The sequence below is a fragment of the Populus trichocarpa genome, chromosome 8 (assembly GCF_000002775.5).
Source record: "Populus trichocarpa isolate Nisqually-1 chromosome 8, P.trichocarpa_v4.1, whole genome shotgun sequence".
Taxonomy (NCBI): domain Eukaryota; kingdom Viridiplantae; phylum Streptophyta; class Magnoliopsida; order Malpighiales; family Salicaceae; genus Populus; species Populus trichocarpa.
In genome coordinates, this window is record NC_037292.2 from 14,688,313 (window position 1) to 14,711,948 (window position 23,636).

General features: G+C 32.6%; 1 protein-coding gene across 1 annotated transcript; it reads left to right on the top strand.

Moving 5' to 3' along the window:
* The first annotated feature begins 13,703 nt into the window (after positions 1-13,703).
* Positions 13,704-16,120, top strand: LOC7481632 (probable aspartic proteinase GIP2). Its single transcript, XM_002311798.4, has one exon. It carries the CDS (start codon positions 14,684-14,686, stop codon positions 15,995-15,997), a length of 1,314 nt encoding a protein of 437 aa, XP_002311834.1. The 5' UTR covers positions 13,704-14,683; the 3' UTR covers positions 15,998-16,120.
* The last annotated feature ends 7,516 nt before the right edge of the window (positions 16,121-23,636 follow it).

Consider the following 23,636-nt stretch of genomic DNA (forward strand, 5'->3'; position numbering starts at 1 on the left):
AAGTGAACAGCCTGGAAGGCAGGTATAAAGGCAAAAAGGTAAACTACCATAACCCACAAACACATACCTCTCAGGTTACCAGCATTAACTTTGCCAAGCCTTTTGCTTCGAATGAAACCAATCAAGCAAATAACCAGAGCAACCACTAAAGGAAAAACACAAGAAATACCCTGAAACAACTACCACCTCTATCAATGCATTTGAAAGATTTGTATGCTAAACTGTTGAGTATTGGTCATATAGCTCATATCCCTATACCACTAATGCAACCACCATTTCATGTCTGGTGTAAGCCAGGTCTTACTTATGAATACCATGCTAGCAATCCCTGCTATGGTATTGAAATTTATTACGCCTTCAAGAAAAAGTTGATGGAACTCATCAAGATAGGATGGGTAACTTTTGAAGATTTACGCAACGTTAATTCAAATTTGTTACCTAACCATGCTATATGAAACAATGGAGTAAGTATGGTGGAAGTCGGGATCAAGGACATGGTATCGAAGGTATCCACGAAAAAAATTATATGACGTGCTTGAATAATCACGATCTTTGAAAAGGAATGTTGAACATCACCCGAGGGACAATGACCATTATGAGTTTCATGAAGCAAATGGACTTCACATTGAGGATTGCATTGAGTTCCACCAAAAAATGACAAGAATGGTAACCATATGAGAGTTAAGGATAAAGACTATAAAGGTTAGCAATGAGGTAAAGATGATGAAAAGTCAAGGGAAACCGTTGGAGGTGTGTAGGATCCAACCACCAATCAATGGGCTAATTATGGCTATACCTCTAATATCAAGACTCATGCTCCCTTATTCCAAGCTAAAATCAGTAGGCTGACCCGGAGTGGTCGTTGCTTCACGCGTGAAGAGCTAAGGAAAGCTAAAGGCAAGGAAGTAACAAGCTTTGACAAAGAACTTGAGGTTAACAAACCTGTGATTGAGGAAGACTCAAATGAGTTCCTGAAGTTGATAAAGCACAGTGAATACTGCATAGTAGATCAGCTTAAGAAAACTCCAGCTAAAATCTCCTTTATTTCCTTAATACTCAGCTTTGAACTATACCAAAATGCCCTGCAAAAAGTGTTGAATGAGGCTTATATACCTCAGGATATTAAGCAGAAAATCATAAAACATCTACTAGGGAGGATTCATACAACTAATTACTTGTACTTCACGGAGGACGAGCTGGATGTTGGGGGAACTGGACATTACAAGCCCCTGTACATCACCGTCAGATGCAAATACTGTATTATAGGTAAAGTGCTCATAAAAAATGGTTCAGCCCTCAATGTGCGGCCAAAACATATGCTGAAAATTTTTTTTGTTGATGAATCGCACATAAAACCTAACACCATGATGACGATAGCATATGATGGCTCACCCAGACAAATAATTCAAACTCTGAAAGTGGAACTATATGTGGGGCCACAAGTGTTCTTAGTGATGCTACAAGTTATGGATATCAACCCTTCCTATAGCATGTTGGGAAGACTTTGGATTCATATAGCTAAGGCAGTAAACTCATCATTACACCAATGTTTGAAGTACATCATGAATGGAATGCTGGTGACTATTAAGGCTGAAGAAACATTTCTCATGATAAAAAGCATGGTTGTGCCATTTATAGAAGTAAGAGACTACAAGGATATAGACATTCATGCTTTTTAAATTGTAAACACTGTGCGAGTTCCTGAGAACACAATTCTGAGAATACCAAGGGTTTCAAAAGTAGTAAAGATAACAGCTAAATGCTTCTTGAAACATGGAATTCCATTTCAACATGACCTTGACACTAGAATGCTAGAAAGGGTTAATTTGATGAAGGTCAAATGTGTTGATCCAAGATTCAAGCTTGGATATAAGCCCAAAAAAAAAAAGAATTACAGATGGGTTGCTGGTGTGAAAAGAGAGACAAGAATGGCAGGAATTGAGGGAACATAGCCCGAAGAGGAAAAGTAGTCCATCCCTCTTATTAGGGTTTCATTCCCAAAGGTTGCATATGTAATGCAACCTGATAAAAGACTAGAAAGCCTTGGTTAGGAACTCTCAACTATGAACATAAACACCTTGTAGAAGGATAAGGTTAAAGAAGATGATGAGAAGACAGAGTTTGAAAAGGAAGATGAAGTGTTATCGCAGCTAACCGTCCACACTTTGGAACTTTAATAAAACCTTCATGTGAAAGCTGGCTAAACGCAAAAAGTTTCAAAATTAGGTGACCCAGAAAGCTTCAAAATGACGTTGTTATTGCTTGCTTTGTTTTCCTGGTTAACATTTAAGGCTCACGATGTCAACTAGATTTTGCCTTTGTTGTAGAGTCTACCTTTTCTAAATAATAAAATCATGTATTTTCCAAATTGTTTCTTTTATTTATATTATTTCACTCGCATATTTACACTGAACAATTTTTACTTTCAGGAAACCTGAAAGCAGATCTTCTATAACACCACATACACCTTACACCAAAAATGAATGGTTAAACCATAACAAATATATAGTAGCTATGGAAAAAGAAGAGGGTGATGAAAATAATATCAAGGAATTCATAAAATTAATGGAGCAATGTGAATAGACCTGGAATCTCGCTACGGAAGAACTTGAAACCATAAATATAGATAATGATCAATTTAAGAATGAACTAAAAATAGGAGCCTCGATTACTCCCGAAGATAGAGCAGAAAAATTGTTTTTACCTTATTACAAGAATATACAAATGTTTTTGTCGGTCCTATGAGAATATGCTTGGTTTGGATATGGATATTGTAGTACACAGAATACCGCTAGTAGAAGGATGCAAACCGATCAAATAAAAGTTGAGAAGAACTTATCCTAACATCCTAATCAAAGTCAAGATAGAGATTGAAAAACAATGGGATGCTGGTTTTTTAGAAATAGTTAAATATCCTCAATGGAAATCTAACATAGTTGTCATACCAAATGAGAAGGGAAAGATCAGAGTTTGTATGGATTTTAGGGATTTGAACAAGGTTAGCCCTAAAGATGACTTTTCTTTGCCACATATAGATGTTTTGGTCTACAATGTTGCATGCAGTTTCACGTGTTCCTTCATGGATGGCTTCTCAGGGTACAACTAGATAAAAATAGCTTCAAAAGATAATGAAAAAACAATTTTTATCACGCCTTGGAGGATATTCTGCTACAAGGTGATGTCATTCGGGCTGAAGAATGCAGGGCCACCTACTAGAGGGTCATGATGACTTTATTTCATGATATGAAGCACAAGAAAATCGAGGTGTATATAGATGATATGATTGCCAAGTCTAAGAAAAGATAGAGTCATGTCCAGATTTTAAGGAAATTATTCGATAGATTAAGGAAGTACAAACTAAGGCTCAACCCTATAAAATGTTATTTGAAGTTAAGTCCAGGAAATTGCTAGGATTCATGGTGAGTGACAGAGGGGTAAAGGTGAATCCTAATAAAGTGAAGGTCATTCAATCTATGTCATCTCTTAAGACAGAGAAAGAGGTGAGAGGATTCTTAGGGAGGTTGAACTATATTGCCTGGTTCATATCCTAGCTAACAATAACATGTGAGCCTATCTTCTGGCTATTGACAAAAAAGAATCATGGAACTTAGATTGAGGAGTGTGAAGAAGCCTTCAATAAAATCTAGTACTTACAAAACTTGTATTTGATTGTTCCTCTAGTATCAGGAAGACCTTTGATACTATATCTGACATTGACTAAAACAACTATGTGATATATATACTAGGCCAGCACGATGAAACCAGAAAGAAAAAAAAATCATTTAATACCTAAGTAAGAAGTTCATGGAATGTGAGTCTAGATACACAGTGAATAAAAAGTTATGTTATGCGTTGGTATGGGTGGCAAAAAGATTACGACATTATATGTTGTATCATACTATGTGGTTGATTTCAAAGGTATATCCCTTGAGATATATTTGTGACAAGCCTTATCTATCAAGTTGAATAGCAAGATGACAAGTTCTGTTAGCATAATACGACATAGTGCATATGGTGAGAAAGGTTGTGAAAGGAAGTGCAATTATTGACCATCTAGCTGACAATGCCATTAGAGATTATGAGCTATTGGATTTTGATTTTCCTGATGAAAACATAATGTTAATTGAGAAAGAAGAAAAAAAGACAGATTAATGGACCATGTATTTCTAGAGGGTAATAAATGTATATAGAAATGGAGTTGGCGCAGTAATAATCTCTCATGATAAGAAGCAGTACCTAGATTTAGTTAAACTACAATTTGAATGCGCCAACAATATAGCTGAGTATGAGACTTGCATCCTTGTTTTAAAATCTGCATTGGAGCTTAAAATTAGAAAGATAGATGTATATGATAATTCAATGTTGATTATCTATCAAGTGAAAGTGGAATGACAAACTAAGGAAGAAAAACTAAGACCCTATAAAAAATATCAACATTTAGAAGCTCTCTTTCGCACCAGCAGCCATGAACGAGCTCAATCCAACAGCAGTGGAAGAGCTCTAGCGACTCCAGCAAGTTTAGCAGACTACAAGCTCCAACAGGCACTCCTCTCTCCCCACCGTGCTTTTCCGGCCAGCGTCTATTAGTTCTTCGATCGGGAGAAGATCTTGCCCCACTGTGGTCAGCTTCCTCTTTTCTCTTCCGGCTGCGGCTCCATCCATCGCTAGTGAGTTGTTTCCCTTCCTGTATTATAATTCACGTAGCTGTGAATTATAATTCACTTGTTCCTGTAGCAGGCGTGCGTTGTCACGCACGCCTGCTACTCAACCGGATCACTAGCTTAGGCTAGTGACCAGATCGGGGAGGTTGGGTCAGACCCATCCAAAATAAAAAAACAAACACAATCAAAAATAGTTTTTTATCCAGATTTTTTGTGGGTTTATTCACTGACGCCAGAGTCAGGAATACAGTATTTTGTGGATTGCACAATATTTACCAACGCCAGAGTTGGAAATATTCATAAGTGAATATTCATTGACGCCAGAGTCATGAATATTATAGTATGACCATAAGAACAAAACACAAACAAACCTATAGTAATTTTAGACAAAATTAGCAATGCAGTTTGCCTCAAGTAGGACGCTTAAGGGGTGACAGTATCTTCCCTTTCGCATAACCAGTTCTGTACCATAGAATCTCTTTTGACCAGTTAGGGTTCCCAGTGACCATAATACTAGGTGACGACTCCTTGAAACAAGACATTTTTCCCTAAAAGAATAAGATGTCAGATATCTGTTCTTTTTCCATTATTCAGATAATTGTTTTAATGGGTCGTCGCGATGTCCGGGTGTGACAAAGAGTATTGATAGATTCTGAGCTAAAAGAAGTCGAATGGGCCAAAATGAGATATTAACAGCTAAACCTGATCAGTGAGAAGAGGATAGTTATGATTTGTCATCACCAACTTTACCAGAAAATGATGGCTAAAGCATATGATAAGAAGGTTAGACCTTTAATGTTCCAGGAAGGAAATTTAGTACTGAAGAAAATATTGTCTTTGCTAGGAGAAGATTAGAGCAAATGGGTGCCAAACTACAAGTGTTCTTATGTAGTGAAGAAGGCTTTCTCATGAGGTGTTTTAAGGTTGTCTAGAATGGATGGAGAAGATCTAGTTAGACCTGTGAATTATGATTCTATAAAAAGATATTATATATAATTTGTTCATTTCCTCTCAAGTCAATAAAAGTAAAGTTAGGCCATGAATTCGTCGTGTAAAGAACCTTTTTTTAGTTTTTTTAATTGCATGATCTCATAACATTTGGAATCCTTTTCCTAAAAGAAAGATCTTGAAAGAACTGGCTTTGTGCATAAGTACGAGAAATGGATCATAAAAATGCTCAAGATAAGTTTTTAAGAAATTCTTGATTAAAAGGTGACCAAACCAAAGCCAACTATGAGCTAAAACCCTGTCTCTAAATAGCATTTTGAATTGCATGGATAAATGTTTGGTAGTCACTTTATAATCACCCGCAAGTTCTTTCAGGATAAGGATGAGGTTTACCAATACTAATGATGAATGTTTGAAATGAGGAAAGGTCATCTTTTCTATCCCTTCACTTTCTAAAAATATATACCATGTTGTCTCAATTTGAACCTAGATAAGTTTTTCTTTACAAAAACCATGACTAGGACCACACCTCACATTGGGGGCAAAAAGAAAATGGGAGCAAACTGCTGAAATGCATACATGAATCTATGAAAGTCAGAACCTAACACTAGAGGGCATCATCATAAAAGGGGAAGACTAAGAGGAAACAAAAAATATATAAAAAGAAAAAAAAAAGGAAAGAAAGAAGTGAAGGAAAGAAAAAAAGAAGAAGGAAAATGATGGTTTGATGACACTCTAAGACTGAGGCAAAGATCTCGAAGTAAGACTCTTCATTAAAAAGAAAAAATATATCCAAACGAAGTCCATAAGACGATTTCACAAGGAAAAAGAGGTTGAAGAAATTTATCCCTTAAAGCCCTTAAAAACCTTTTGAGCCTAAAAACATCCATTTCTTTCATAGCCCATAATTATAACCTACATTACGTGTCTTTAGAAGTCCTTTCTAATCAAGCGCACACAACCTGGGTTTATAAATATTGATCTTACTATTCACACGAAGGGATAAATAAGTAGCCACCCACTTTTATCCATGCAAGAAAAATATAAATTCTAACATGAGACAAAACTTTTATTCTACACAAATTTCTTCAAGTAAATACTGAAACATTTTAAAAAAAAAACTGAAGCAGAAGGTCACCTCTGGTAAAAGCCTAACCTAAAGATGACCTACATTCTAAAATCTGATAAAACCCTCAAAGGAATTGATTAAAGAACTTTTTTTTATACATACAATGAAAATCTTAATTCTCATGAATAGAACTACATTAAAATATTTTCTTATTGAAAAAGATTTTTGTGCTGAAATAAAACCAAAAAGCCTTTAAAATGAAAAGGCAAAATTAAAGCATTAACAAGAGCATTATAAGAAGCAATGTCAAAACATATATTCAATGGAGTAAGAAAGGGCCCCATAAAAAACAAAAGCTGGAGACTTTTTCCTAAGAATGTGATGGGTAAGAAAGGCAGCACATGAAACGGATCCAACTCAAGCATACAATTTCTAACATATGAACGAGCTCACACCAGAAAAGGAGTTTATAGGAAACCAAAGAAAGGGTGGGACCTATGTTTCCAAACCAGGTAAGAATACGAATTTAACCCCAAAACATTGCACAAGTTTTATTTTACATAAAACATTATTGAAATCGAACTTACACGAGTCAAAAGACTGATAAAGAAAGAGTCTTTAGAAAGCTCTAGTTCAAGGGGATCATTGAGATTCAGGGTTTCAGTTCATCTAAGCTAAAAAAGAAGATAAAAATTTTGGTTCTGGTTAAAGAGGATCGCCAAATTAGGATCTCAGTTTGACCGTGCTATTGGTTTTGGTTAAAAAAATCGTCAGATTGAGATTTCAGGTTAGCTGAGCTGTTTTTCAGTTTTTGGTTCTAGTTAAATGGAATCATTAAATTGGGATCTTAAGTTGACCTAACTGAAGACAAAGACCAAGATTCTGGTTAAAAAAGGGTCTCTAGATTAAGATTTCAGGTTAATCGAACTAAGGCAATATTTTGGTTCTAGTTAAAAGGAATTGCTGGATTGGAATTTCAAGTTGACTAAGCTAAAGACAAAGACCAAGGTTCTGGTTAAAAGGGGTCTCTAGATTGAGATTTCAGGTTAACCGAGCTAAAGACAACATTTTAGTTCTGGTTAAAGGGAATTGGTAGATTGAGATTTCAGGTTGACCGAGTTAAAAACAAAGACCAAGGTTCTTGTTAAAAGGGATCTCTAGATTGAGATTTCAAGTTAACCGAGCTGAAGACAACATATTGGTTTTGTTTAAGGGAATCACTGGATTAGTATTTCAGGTTAACCGAGATGAAGACTAAGGTTCTTGTTAAAAGGGGTCTCTAGATTGAGATTTTAGGTTAACCGAGTTGAAGGTAACATTTTGGTTCTGATTAAAGGGAATCACCAAATTAGGATTTCATGTTAACTGAGCTAAAGACAAATACCAAAGTTCTCGTTAAAGAGGGTCTCTAGATTGATATTTGAGGTTAATTGAGTTGAAGGCAACAATTTGGTTTAATTGAGAAGAACACACCGGAACGCTAAGGAAATTGCCAAAGACTGGTTGAAGAGGATCAAAATATATAAAATTTGAAAATTTGACACCATATTTTGAACTAATAAAGACTATTAGCAAAGAAAATTCAATTTTGAGCAGGTAAATTCTAAATTGTGTGTTTAAGAACTCAATTAGAATTTTTCAAGGTTTAATTGAATTTATTGAGAGCTTAATTGCAAGAAAAATTGATTATTTAAGTCAATTTAGGCTTTAATTGGAAGAAATTAAAGTGCAAGGGTCGAATTACAAATTTTAAGAGTTAATTTGGTCAAATTAGAGGCTTAAATACATAAATATTGAAGTTTGATGGGCGATTAGAAACTTGATTGAAAAAATTCCAAATCAAAGACCAACTTGTAAGAAGCGTGAGACTTCAGGGTTTGAAATTATTGAAATCAATGGCCAAATTGAAAAAAATAAAATTTTGATGGTCAATTAGAGGTCCAATTGAACAAATCAAAAATCAAGGATCAAATTATAAAAGACGCTCAAATTCGGGGGCTGGTAATTGAGTTTGGTAGGGTGAAATTGTATGAAATTAAGAGTTCAAGAGAAACTTACAGGTGGAATTAAAAGAAATTGGAAGAATATGAATTAAATTGAAGTTTGTCAAGTCCCAAATTAAAACCCTAATTTGTAGGGTTTAACCTAGGAAACATCGTTCGACTACTATACATCTTCTTCTTTGGCAGTTTTGGCTAATCTAGTAGGCACTTTCAAGTGAATGAATGTGCCATTTTTTACCACTTCTGAGGCTGTAACCACCATTATTCAACTGAGAAACACCCCTTTTACAACTCTATTTCTATGAAATCAAACATTTACATTCCATTTTCTCCAATGATCTCAAAAACATCTTTTCTACTATCAGTCACTGCTGCATTTTCAGATTCTATGCCGATTGGGTTGGCACTTTCAAACGAATGAATACGGAGCTACATATCTCTAAATTGAGCAAGATTGGATCCAACATAAAGGTATACACCCTCTTTACCATGATTAGGTGGTCTCAGGCAATGTAGACGTCGGAGTTGCTTTAGCAAAGCCATAAAGTGGCCAACTCGGTAAGCCTTAACTAAGACACTTATTTGCACAAAACCACCCGGCTCTTTTGTGTGTTCACACCTAAAAAAAATCCTATAGGGTTCTTATTAAGGGTTTAAAACCCTTATTTCAAGATCAAAAGGCCAAAAACATTTCACCTTGGCCTCCAAGTTTATTACAAAACCACCTAAATCCAAAACTATTGATCTTGTGGTAAAACCAGCCTAGTTTTTGTTTGATAGAACCCTAACAAACTCATCTAAAAGCTCTCAAATCTAACTATAAAAAGAGGGAATCACGAGCTCATGGAGAGGAAGAAATGAAGGAAAAGTAAAGGGAAAACAATTTTGATTGAGGTTTAAGTAATCCAATCAAGTTTATGATATCAAGGATTCAATTTGTTTTTGGTTTGGAGATAAGAATAAAGGAAGGCAGCATTAGAAATCCATTCTTATTTGAAGATTTCAAGCTTGGAAGGTATATCCTTGCAAACCTTGAAAATGGAGTCGATGAGGCCTGCTGGATTAATTTTTATTGTTTAAATGCAATGTTTTGAATGTGTTGGCATGTTGATGATTGCCTTAATACATTATGTTTACATTTGAGTTTGATTTGAAATTTTCCAAATGTGGCAACAAGGTTATGATGTTCTTCTGGTTTAGTTAATGCATGTTTCTGGGTTTCTGAGTGTTCTTCTGGTTTAGTTAATGCATATTTCTGGGTTTCTGAGTGTTATTTGGTTCTTGTTGAAGGTTTAAAAAGATATTTTGAATCCTACATTGCCTGAATATGTAGGTTGCTTTTGGCAAATGAAATTTGATGTATTTTTATGATGATTTGTTGTTGTTTTTTAGTCTTTTGATTCAAGTATGCTTGGTTTTGATAATGTGTCTTATTAGAGCTAAGAAAACTTGTTTTAGAGGTTAAAAATGGTCATTCTGGGTTTGGACAATTGGCTGGGTTTTCTAGGTTTAAGGTAGTGTTCTTCGTGTTCTTAGGAAAAACATTTTCTTAGCCCCTTGATTTGGACCATTTCGTGTTCATTTCTTTACACATAACCTTCTTTATGTCTGATTAAGCAATAATATGGTGTTCATTGTCATCAACAACACATTTTAATTGGTTTTTAATCTTAAGATTTTGGTTTTGAACCAAAACTCATTTTTCTAAAATCATGATGTTTGAGTGATCATCGAAGTAAACTAACGTTTGATTCTTGATCCATGTATGATTGTGAATAAACTTTTTGTTTGAAATATTGTATGGTTTGATGTTCATGTTGTTGGGTTTAAGTTTGAATGTTTTTGGTGTTCTTCATTCTTTTTGTGTTTGATTTGTTTTTCTTGAGAAATTTTTGAATGTTTATGTTTTGACCTATGTTGAATCTGTTTTGGGTTTGAGTATTTATTTTGATTTGTTTTCGGGTCAACCTAGTCGGGTCATCCTATTCGAGTCAACCCAATCAGGTCAGAACCGAGTCAGTCATTAGGCCCTGTTTGGTTTACAACATTTTTTGTTAAGGTTTTTTTTGGTTTAAAAGTGTGTTTGGCAAACACACTTTAGCCTTTTTTTGGATAGTTTTATTTCAAGAAAATTTGGTTTTTTTTGGCCAAATATGGCCTTGTAAAAATACAAATAAATAAATAAATATAAAAATGGTAATAGTATATAAAGAAATGTTTTTTCTTTGCGTGTTGCACATGTCCAAGTCTCTCAAAAATACAAAAATCATTATTTGTCTTATTTATATATCCATTTTGTGTTTTAGCATTTTTTACAAAATATATATTTGCATGTATTTCAATTTAATAACTAGTTTATTGAATCCATGATAATTTAGCCAATATTCTAAGAACCCCTAAAATTTTAATTCATGAAATTAATTGTCAATATCATGGTATAAATGTTGGACCTACAAGTAGGCTAATATTTAAATATCAGGAGTTGACCATAAAATTCTTAGAATTATTTTAGATATTCACCAATTTTAATTTGAAGTATTTTTTACCGCAATATATGAATTGTGGAAACCATTTTCATAAGAATTCATTTGAGCACTCAAACCCATAATAAATTCAAAATACTAGATTTATTTGTAAGAATAAATCTTTTTCCTGAGCCATGACAGACTATCGATTAGAAACTCATCAAAACCTTTAAACTACATTTAGATCACACAATCTAGCTTACGCCAGGAAGGTGTGCTAGGGGTGATAATACCTTTCTTAACCACAATCAATCTCTTACTCTTGAAATTTCTGATAAGATCAGTATACTCAGGTTTCCTAGCAACCCTAAACCAAACAACTAGGTAGCGACTTCCGACGCTACGCATTCACATGCGAAAATCCTGACATTTGATTGGTGCTTAATTTTGTAAGTGCTTATTTTTTTTTATCATATCATTAAGTAAACAATAGTTAAAAAATAAAATTGTTAAACTAGTGGAGTTCATGATCTGGATCGTAGGTTTGACAAGTTAAGTTGCAAAGTCTAGTCGATCAAATTTGTCACTGTCTTAATATTAAAAAACTGTCTTCTTGAATTTTTTTTTTTTAAATTCAAACCATGCTTTTTACCGATCATTTGAGTTGTCTTTAGACCTACCAAGTTAACTGGGTCACGTCGGAGCAACCCCTACACAAAACGATTTTAAACGCAAGTTAGGCAAGGAGTTGAGTCGAGAGATTTCAAAGTTGATATGTTGGGTTGGGGCCCTTTTTTTTCCTTTTTTGTTTTTCTTTAATTCCATCTTCCAATTTTTTTCTTACGATTGAATTCATTTTGGCTTTTGTTTATTTTTTTTTCAATTTCATCTTTTAACATAGGGTTATTTTTGAATTGGTCTTCATAATTTGTTTCAATTTTTTTTTTTATGATGTTATCACAATCTTAAACAAATATCACAGTATTTGATTAATGCTTAATTTTATGAATGTCTATTTTTTGTTATCATAACATTAAGTAAAAAACAGTTAAAAAAAGTTGTTAAACCCAGTGGAGTCCATGATCCGGGTCGTGGGTTTAGAGGGTTAAGCCGCAAATCAATCCAATATATCGTCGTTTCAATATTAAAATAATAAAAAAGATGTTATCTTAATTTTTTTAAAAAGTCAAATCACGTTTTTTATTGATCATCTGAGTTCCTTTTGAACCCACCAAGTTGACTTAGTCATGTTAAGACAACTCTCACATGAGTTAATTTTAAACCCGAGTTAGTTAAAAAATCAGGTTGAGAGGTTTCAAAGTTGACCTGTTGAATCAAGTTTAATAATAATACCAAATAGTTCCATACGGCTTGAAAAAATTCTCACGTTCAACTTTTTATATGATTCACAGTGTAGCGCAGACCAGTAAACTATTTTGTATTATAACTAAACTATAAAATGATGATAAAGTTGAATTAGTTTATCATTAAAATTGTAATATCAAAATTTATCCTTGTTTTATAACTAAGTTATAGTGGTCATGAACATTTTACCAGTAATATATTCAATATAAAAGAAGGAGGTGTTTTCTTGACTCTACCACCTAGTCAATTCTTTTATACATAATCCATATTTCATGCCACATATCTTTTAGGATAAAAATGAGAAACCTTTCTTCTATTACATGAATCCAATTTTCATTTCATCTAGGAAAAACCATCTTTTCCTCAGCAATGCCTTTGTCACTTGATCCAATAGCCTTTTGTTAAATAAGAATTTTTTTATAAATATTGATAACTTTCAGATCGAGTATTAGAACGGTAAAATCTGTTGGATAATGAATTATTGGTTTTAAGCCATCTTTGGTGATGAATCAACAATTTAAAGTATTTTTGTTATGTATTCTTGATAAACCGGTGTTTATATATAAATGTAGGAGGATATGTTTGAGAAGTAAGAAGCCTATTTGGTATTTCTTCATTTATAAAGAATTTTCAATATGAAAATACAGAGACATGGCTGATATTTGAATAGAAAAAAGAATGAATCTAGTGAGCTCAAATGAATTGACTTATTCGTAAAGCGCATTGCTCTTTGAAAGATCTATCTTGTATTTAGTATTGCATGGTTCCACTCTACAAGAACTCCGCATCATTATCTTAAAACTCATCTTATTCATCATAAATGATTTGTTTGTTCAAAATGATCGGTCTAATAAAGAAAATTCAAATTCATTGAGCTTTCAATGCAATAAAATAGAAAGCCCTAAGGGCTCAATAACATTGAGATTTAAACAAAAAGACTTATTTAAGCATGGGAGGATAAGTAGGAGGGCTTTATTATAAAAATTAATTGATGAGGCACCACATTAAGAAAATTACTAAAGCAGAGGGACTTATGAGCATATTAAACCACTATCTTGATCTCTAGACACGTTTCAGTTGTAAAATTAGAAAAAGATCAAGGGCATAACTGTAAGGTTACTGAACTCTTTTAGAAGGGCAAATTGGGCAATTAAAATAAAGAAAAGAAAATCTGAGAGCCCTTCATTCCCCTGGTTTTCATCATCAAGCTAATGGAAGCAGGGAGTGGTGGGAATAGAGGCTTGTGGGGGTGGAAATGGGAGCATAAAAGGAGGAAACAGCAGAGTAAAGCATCGAGATCCTCCGAGTCAGCATCCGGGGGTGGCGGTTACCGGTTCCCTTTAAAGCAAGCTGTGACCGCAGGCTCCCTGGCTCTTACTGGTGACACAGTCGCTCAAGTGACAGATCGGTGGAGAAAGAAGAAGCCATCTAAAAATCACTCTCCTTTCACGACGACGCTTCTGACAATTCGAACGACAGTTCGGTCAGGTTTTTTTTTCATGTTTTGGAATTTTGAAATGAAATAAATTTAACCATGTGGTTATGTGTGCTGTTTATTCATCCAGCAGTAAAAGTAATTAGTTTATTCTTACTTACTGTTTGCATTGTCTTTTAAATTCCTTTTTAAAGTCCCTTTTTGTATTAGAAATATTTAAATAATTTTTAATATGTTTTTTTTTCATGATTTTGATGTTTTAATATAATTTTTTTAAAATAAAATATTATTTTAATATATTTTCAATTAAAAATTATTTTTATAAAATCAATCGGAAACAAACAATAAATCTTACCCTCGAAGTGATTTATATTATTGACAGTTTCTGCCAAGAACTTTTGCATTTTGCTTTGAATCACCAAACTATGTAATTTGTAAAAAGGAGAGCATGCAGATTTTATTATTTTTTTAATACAAAGAAAAGAAAAAACCGAAGTCGTGATACACATGCGCATAGAAAGAAGATAAACACTGGACACCCATCCTTTAGTGGACATTACCACCAATCTAGTCAGCAAAATAAAATTATTGCAAGACCTTATCCATTCTTCGGAGTTTGTACTACTTGATATGTGATAACCCAGCTGCGTCGACCCACCGCATCTGACATACAAACTACAATTGTCTGTCCACTAGGTAGTCGCAGGTAACCCTAATCTTCTTGCAAGTTTCATTTGATGATGGCCTGTATTCAATTTCTTCTTCTCTTTTGTTCTTTTATGTACATTTTTAATGTCAACCCATCTTGTGCTCAAATTCCCAATTCACCAATTAGGTCTCTTGTTCTTCCTGTGACCAAAGATCCTGCAACCTTCCAATTCTTGACCACAATTTATCATGGAACCTCTCGAGAACCCATCAGGGTTGTACTTGATCTGGGGTGTCCATCTCTTTGGCTTGATTGTTCCTCAGGACGCCTGTCTTCATCTAGGCGTCTGATTCCAAGCTGCTCAATCCAGTGCGCAGCAGCAAAGCCGAACAACATGAGTTGCGCCTTCTCTGCTGCTATGCCTACACGTAAACGTACCGCTTGTGGTCTCTCCACAGAGAACAGCATCGCACGGTCAGCAACAAGAGGTGAGCTTGTAGAAGACATCTTGACCGTCGAATCAGTTGACGGGTCAAAAGCAGGTCCAGTCACTACAGTAGATCACTTTCTCTTCTCTTGTGCACCCAGATTTCTTTTAAATAGGCTAGCGAGGGGTGCCCAAGGAATGCTTGGCCTCGGTAAGTCTCGAATTGCTCTTCCATCACAGCTCGCTTCGAAATTTGGGCTCCAGAGAAAATTTGCAACCTGCCTATCATCTTCAGATGGTCTCATTTTATTCGGCCATGAGCCTGGTTACGACTCAATTTTTGGCACAGAAATTTCAAGGTCACTCATGTACACACCACTAGTGACTAGCCCAGATGGCAGTGGCAGCTCACAAGATTATTCCATCAACGTGAAGTCCATCAAAATTAATGGCAAGCGATTGTCTCTAAGGCAAAAGGGTATTGGTGGAGGCACAAAAATAAGCACAACTGTGCCCTACACCACTTTGGAGAGCTCAATATACAGCACCTTTATTAAAGCTTACAAGGAGTCTGCTACTAATAATTATTTCCTGAACATGACAGTTGTGGCACCTGTGGCACCATTTGGTCTTTGTTTTAGCTCAAAAGAAGTTCCTAGCAGCATGTTGTTGGGGCCAATGGTTCCTGTCATTGATCTAGTTTTGCAAAGTGAGATGGTGAAGTGGAGGGTGCATGGTAGGAATGCGATGGTGCCGGTGCTTGATGAGGTTATGTGCCTAGGTTTCTTGGATGGTGGCTCCAAGTCCAAGACCAGTTCCTCAATTGTTATAGGAGGGTTTCAATTAGAGGATAATCTTTTAGAGTTCAATTTAGGTACTTCCATGTTAGGATTTAGTTCATCATTGTTGACTAGACACACATCTTGCTCTGATTATCATACTAGGATGATGCAATCTACACTTAAAGATTCCTAGTGATTCCCCCCTCTTCAATTTTGGTGTCTCCTCTTGTAATTACTTCAATCCATGGATTTTGTCTGTTACAGTCAATATCACTAATCTCAAGTAAGCCTAATATAAAGAAGTCAAGTTTTGTTATTGAGATTTTTATGAAATAATGTTCTCTTATCTTAAACAGACCAATACTCTATTGTTTATGGAGAATAAAGTACTCTACACTATACAACTTGGAATCTCTATGAAGATGTGAAAAGTTAAAGTGATGCTTCTCTTTTCTTCTTTTTTTAATTCAACCCCCCCTTAAAGTGATGCTTCTTCTCCTTCTTTTTTTAATTCAACCCCCGCCCCCCGCCCCTTTCTCTCTCATGTACTCTATTTTTATTTCATTTTTATTCTTAATTTTATTCTTATTTTTTTTAACAATTTTTCAGATTGTTTTTGTACCAATCACATCAGGATAACTTTTATTTAATTTAATTTTAAATCTAGACTAAGTAAAGATTCAAGTTGAATAAATGTTTTTTTTTCTTTGTTAATTTCATCTTCTTTTTTTTTAATTTAGTTATTAGATTTCTTTTACCGGTTGGGCAGGATATCTTTAGACCAGTCACATTAATTAGATCATGTTAGAAAAACTTTTATAAAATTTAATTTAAAATCTACCCTAAATAAAAATTTTAGCTAGGAGATTTCAATTCTCCACAACATTAGTATTTTATTGTTACTTTAAATAACACGTACAACATAATTATATTGATTAAAAATTGATTTTTTTTTAGCTAGGTGCGCTTTGCACTTTCTTTCTAATTAGAAATTATACTTTTTTTAATAAGAATATTACACCTTTTCTTAATTATCAATTTGATTATCTTAGATTTGAGATGTCAAGTCTTTCTATCTTTTATTATCAATGAAAAACTCTACCTCAAGAAAAAAAAATAAAAAATAAAAGAAAATTATGAAAACCAATTTACTCAATCTTACCCTCCTAATTAAAGAATGCCGCGGAGAAAAAGAAAATTATCAAGTCAAATAATTTATTTGGAGATGATAACAAATTATTGACAAGAAAGGAATTTCTTTTGATGCATTTGGCTACAGTACCAAGTCAAGTTATAAAAGAGGTTTGGCCCGTCTTTTAATATCAGTATACTATTTGCTTTATTCTCATTAACAATATATATATATATATATATATATATATATATATAAACTTAAAGAAAAAAAAAAGAGATTTTACTTTACTCATCGTCACACATTGGTAATTACTAGAATATGTTTTTTATTCTTTTGTTTTTCTATTTAACAATTTTTTTTTTTTTTCTTTTCAATTTCAATTCAATCCTTCAACGTTAAGCTGATTAGAAATTACATTTCATAATTATTTTTAATTTATTTTTTATGAGTTTGTCTCAGTTTCATTACTCAAACTTTGAGTTTGACGAGTTAATTTAATTGACTCAAGTTTTTTTTTTTTAATTGATTTTTTTTTCAATTTCACCCTTTAACATTGAGTTGATTGAGAATTAGACTTCATGATTTGTTTTCTATAAGGTTATCCTCGTCTTATGACTCGGGTCATAAGTTTGACTAGTTTACCTAGGTTGCTCATATTGTTTTTTTATGTTCTTTTTTTAAATCGAATCTTTTTTCAATTTTATATTTCAGCACTGAGTTGATTTAGAATTGAGATTTATAATATGTTTTAATTTGCTTTTTATTGGGTTATTCTGGTCTCATGATCTAGATCGTGGCTTTGATAGGTTAACTTGAATTGACTCGGGTCACTTTTTTCTCTTTTTAATTGATTGTTTTTAATTTCTTCCTTCAGCATCGAATTTATTGAAAACTAGGCTTTATAATTTGTTTTGATTTGTTTTCTATAAGGTTATCATGGTCTCATGACTCGACATGTGGATTGACAAGTTAATTTGGGTTGATCTGAATTAATCTAATATGTTATTGTCTCAATATTTATATAAAAAAAATATCATCTTAAATATTTATTTTGAGTCAAATTATATTTTTTCTAGTATTCAAGTTGCTTTTGGACTCGTTAAATTAGCAACCTTCACAAGGTTTAAAAATATTTTTCAGCTAGAAAAAAATATTAGCAACATTTTAATATTTTTTTAACATTAAAAAAAATAGCTATAAACAATTATCTAGTTAGTAAACTATTTATATTGATGGTACCTAGGCATAATTGCATTGGTAATTTAAGGAAAGGTGCAGGAGCTTTCTTGAGAAAGAGATAAATAAATTTGAGATAGCATTTGCTGTCATAAACAAGAGCTAAATAGCAATAAAAAAACTCAACCTTTTCTCCCTTGGCCCGACAGGCAAGAGCGACTAAAACTTGGCATCATGTGCTCATTAATTACTTAGTGGCCTTCGTTTACTAATATTTTATGTATTCATATTCCATTTTAAGACGTTGAGGGGAATCTAACCAGGATGAGTTTATACTTAAGAAAGTTTTAAGAGATTGAGAAGAACAATTTTTTATCAACATTTATATTTAGAAAATTTTTAAAAGATGAAGAGGAATAACTCATATTAACATCCATACTTACAAAAAAAAATTTATAAGGAGCATAAAAGAATCTAATAAAGGTGGTTTTATTGCATTAAAGAGATCAATGTCGATTCCTCCTTTAAGAAGTTATTGTATTTTTTTTAGAGTATAAAAGGATTGTGGCTTTCCTAGCGATTATCTAGGGCATGAGAGTTTCTTACTGAAAAGAAATCATACCCGAGAGCGAGAGATTAAAAGTTTATTATAATATCCAAGTTTAATGGAAAAAAGAAGAAGCTATTATTGCTCCAATTAGTTGATGAAAATAAATAAGATTGATTAAAAGTATGCTATAAATTATGAAATTGAAATTTTGTATAAATTTAAAATAGATATTTAATTCATGATATTGGTAGTATAGAAAATAAGATCTAGAACATAAAATCAATCTTTTATTCCAATAAAAATTAAAAAAAATATTTAAATTGAAAAAGTTAAGGCCTGTTTGGAATTGTGGCAGCGATTGTGATTGGTGTTTTTTAATTATAAATTTATTAAAATAAATTTATTTTTATTTTTTAAAAATTATTTTTAAAATCAGTACATTAAAACAATCTAAACACGTATTTTCAAACTTGTTCTCGTACTTGCTACAAAGATCACTTCCTAGATGTTTTATAAAAAACTACATTAAACATGAGTGTTTGATATGGAGGTTAAAATTTTTTTTTTTATTAATTAAAGTTTGATTTTTTTATTTTAAATTATTCTTTTAATGTTTTTGAATAAAAATAAATTTTAAAAAACAAAATTTATTTTAATATATTTCAAAACAAAAATAACATTAAAAAATCACATTCCCCACCACCCACAAAACTGGCCCTGGCCTTTAATTTCAGTGAAGAGGTAACCCATCTTGCCTTGGAGTTTGGAGTGTAATCCTTGAAGGCAAAAAGTTTTATGGAGTGGCATAGGATATAATAAACAAATCTCGAGCAAAATCTCGAGCAATAAAAAAACAAATGAATTGAGAAGGAAGTCATAGTCTGACCTTCCTTGATGAATTGAGTATTGAACACATCACCTCACCTCGCCATTTGAGAAGCGTAAAGCTAGTGCTGACCTTCCACACACACACACACACCAACGAAGTGACCTTTCCTCCTGCTGTGTAAATTGGCATTGAATCCCAGCACCAAAGACAGCAACCATAATGGCTCTCGCCCATGTTCTTCTTCTTCTCCTCCCTTTTTCCCTTCTTCTTCATCATCCCTCCCTTGTCAAAAACATCATTCAGGCCCATAGCATCATTCCTTCCCGTCTCAAAAGATGCTTTCTTTTAAAAATATAGAGATGTACTTTTAAAATGTATGGAAGAGGTTTGAATAACACGCAAGCAAAGAGCATACCTATCATATATATATATAAAAATTGAAGTGGAGAGCCAACGGTTTGATCACAAAACCAGATCATAACTCTCACTACGTGGGAAATTGAATACAGTCAGAGCTATAATATATAAATATATGCCATGGAATTGACTAAATCAATAGCTAAACACAATCTAGTTTTCCTTCTTGCATAACTTCCGGATGTGGTAAAGCACGGCGAAGGGGAGAATCCAGGTCCAATCCTATCCAATTATTTTGAGTCAAATCAGGAGAAATTTTATTCTATGATCACTGGGCCGGGTCACCAGTTTTATAATACTTGGATTTAAATACAGGAGGATTTTCAAATGTAGACATTAAATTAACGAAGGAAAACAAATGGCAGTATCCTTGCTAGCTAGGGTATGGGTTGCACAAACTTGCTTTCATCAAGTATTTTGAATTAAATTGGAAGATAGTTGAATTGATCAAATTCAAGGAAAATCTTTTCTTGTAGCCATTCCGTGTAACACGAGTTATGATTGGGTTCATAACTGTTATTTCTCCACACAAAAAAAAAATAAAAAATATATAGACAAAAAATTAAAATAATTATGTTTTGAAATTGATCTAGTTAATCCCAAGATATTTGAATTGATATAATAATGCAGTGACCCGAAAAAAAAATCATATTAGATTGATGAATGGCATTACAAAACTAGATGAGAATTTATCGGTTTATATCTTATTGTCCCAATTAAATGTTTTGTATCCCGGTCTTAGATTAGTTTATATCTCAATTAAAATTATTGTTTTTTTTCAAAATTATCTTAAGAACAACATCATTTCAGCGACTTATCACTCTCATTGTCGTACCCTCCTTATAAGAGCACGACATCGTGGTGATATTTTTTTAACGTGTTCTGAATGGTTTTTTATTAGATAAGAGAGTCGTCACCTAGTATTATACCTTCTAAAAATCTTAACTGGTCTTTAAAAGATTCTAGGTAAGAAACTAGTTACATAAAGAAAATGTATTAGCACCTCTAGTACGTCTTACCTAGGGTAAACTACATTGTTTTTCTTTGTTTGCTATGGTATGATGGTGTTTTTATTTCTATCAACAAACTTTGACGAGTTTGCTACAATGAACAAACACTTATTTTCTATGTCAAGAACTTGATCTGAAATTGTAAAATGTCATCAATTATCATTGAGGCTTTTATGAGATAAACTTGAAATTTTTAGCTATTGCGCCATTTCAAATAAAATTTCTTGTAATTCTTTATATTATGAGTAAATGAGTTGTATTACTCCAAATAATATTTTGAATATTATTCTCATATATTTTTTTTTGTCCTTATATTTAAGGTGAGTAGTAATAAATCATTATCCTTAATAATATTTTGGATATTAACCCTTTTAGAGGTTTCTTATCTCTATATTAAAAGTGAATAATATATTCTCTTGCCAAAAATATATTTTTAATATTTTGAAATATAATCCAAAATTCTTTGAAATTTCACAAACTTGTTGTAAAATCCATGCAATATGTTTTAAAATATGCCAAAATATTTTAGATTTTAAATAACGCTAAAATAATTTTTAGGATTTTTGGCCATATACAAGGAAACAAATATTATTTATTTTTTTATATCTTAGCTTTTTAGGCTTTATTTGGCAAAAACTCATTTTTCTTTAAAATAAGACTACCAAAATAGGCATAAGGGTGTGTTTGTCAAACATGTCCTTAAGCCAAGATTTCTTTTATTAAAATAGTGGCAACCCTAACATGGCCTACCATCTGACTCGACTTTGACCCAAAACCTTTGGTTCAACAATAAACCAAACCAAACCAAAGTCTACTGGTTTGACCCGAAAAACAAACCAAAACCTAAACTAGAATTCAAAACAAATCAAATTTTATAAAAACATGAAAACTCTTTATCAAAACATATTAAAACCCAGAAAAAACAAATAACACAAAGAAAACCAAAGAACTTTCAAACCAATTCCAACAATATGAATTCAAATCCGGAATAGATTTCATCAAATCAAAAGCACATAAACATTATAAATCATGCAAGGAGGACCAACAATTAAGCATCCATTTACTTCGATTATCAATGAATCACCATGAATACATGTGTTCAGTGCGGAAAAAAAACCCTGGAATTAAAACCTATAATTATCAATTATTGATGTAAAATAACCATAGATTATTGACTAATCAAGTCCCTCCAAAGTGTTTAGTGCAAAGAAATAGATCAAAACTGGTTTAAATCATGGATCCAAGGCATTGTTCTTAGGAAGAACTTGAAGAACACGAACCCAGCAAACCCAGAAATAACCAGTACATTATCAAACCTAGAGATGGCCTTTTAGGCCTCTAAACACATTGCTTTTGATCCTCACAAATCACATTATCAATACCAAGTATAGTTGAATCCAAAAAACTAACAAATAACATTAAATTATCAATAACATGCATGAAGTTTCAATTTTTAAAATTACCAAAACTAACAAGTAGCATATTTAACAATTTTAGAGTTTAAAATTGACATTTTAACACTCAAAAGAACTTAATCAAAACCACGAACCTATAACATAAATTAATAACCCAGAAAAAGCATCAACATCCCTACTGCTATATTTGACAAATTACAAAAATCATTTCATCTGAGCAAAAACAACATTAAAACACTTTGTAAACATTCATAAAATATTAATAAGCAACATTAAGCAAAGAAAAAATATATTTTCATGCATTGAATAACATCCAAGCTCAACACCCTAAGAAACCAAAACAAGTCTAAAATTTCATTAAAACATGTAAGAAAGAGTTATAGTTGTTCCTTATGAACATCACCTGCTTTGTTAGATGAAGGTTTTATACCTTCAAAGACTCAAATAGTAGTTATTATCTTTTTTTGCTCTCTTTTGCAAAACTTTACCTCCATAAATTTCAAACCTTCCAAAGTTAAAGAAACCCTTGTACTAGGCTCATGAACCTTTACAACTAATTTTTTTTGCGTATTATATGAAGTCCCAAAATGGATAATAATACTCATATTTACAATCTTCTTCTCTTACTAGCTACAAAGATCACTTTCTAGATGTTCTTATTGATAATTGCATCAAGCATGAAATTTACCTTTAATTTTAGTGTGCATTTAATAATGCAGTGCGTAATTATACAAAAAAATATTTTTTAATTGAAAATGTATTAAAATAATTTTTTAATTTTTAACATCATCACATCAAAATCATTGAAAAATATCTTAAAAATAAATTTAATATTTTTTCAAGTAAAAAACTATTTAAAAAGCAAGTTGATCGCAAAAACAAATACATTATTTGATATTTTGGTGCACTGTACTTTTTAAAATTGTTTTTTAATTAAAAAATATTAAAAAAAATACTTTTTTAGATCTATTTTTATTTTTTATATAAACATATCAAAATCATTCAAAAATACCTAAAAAAAAAACATCAATATAATATACTTTTCATATAAAAAATAATCCTGACAAGCAAAAAGTTACGGGGTGGCATAGGATATATAATAAAGAAATTTTGAGCAATACAGAATCAAATGAATTGAGAATCCATATCCAGGTAAGAAAGTCAAAGTCAATATTGGACACCTCACCTCGCCATTTGTTAACTGTAATACTAATGCTGACCTTCCTTTCCTGGAGGCTGCCCCGATACAGACACACACACCAACGAAGTGACTTTTCCTCCTCCTGTATAAATCGGCATT

What these genes read in the sequence shown, in the direction of transcription:
- LOC7481632 (XM_002311798.4), top strand. Translation starts at nt 14,684, where the DNA reads ATGATGGCCTGTATTCAATTTCTTCTTCTCTTTTGTTCTTTTATGTAC.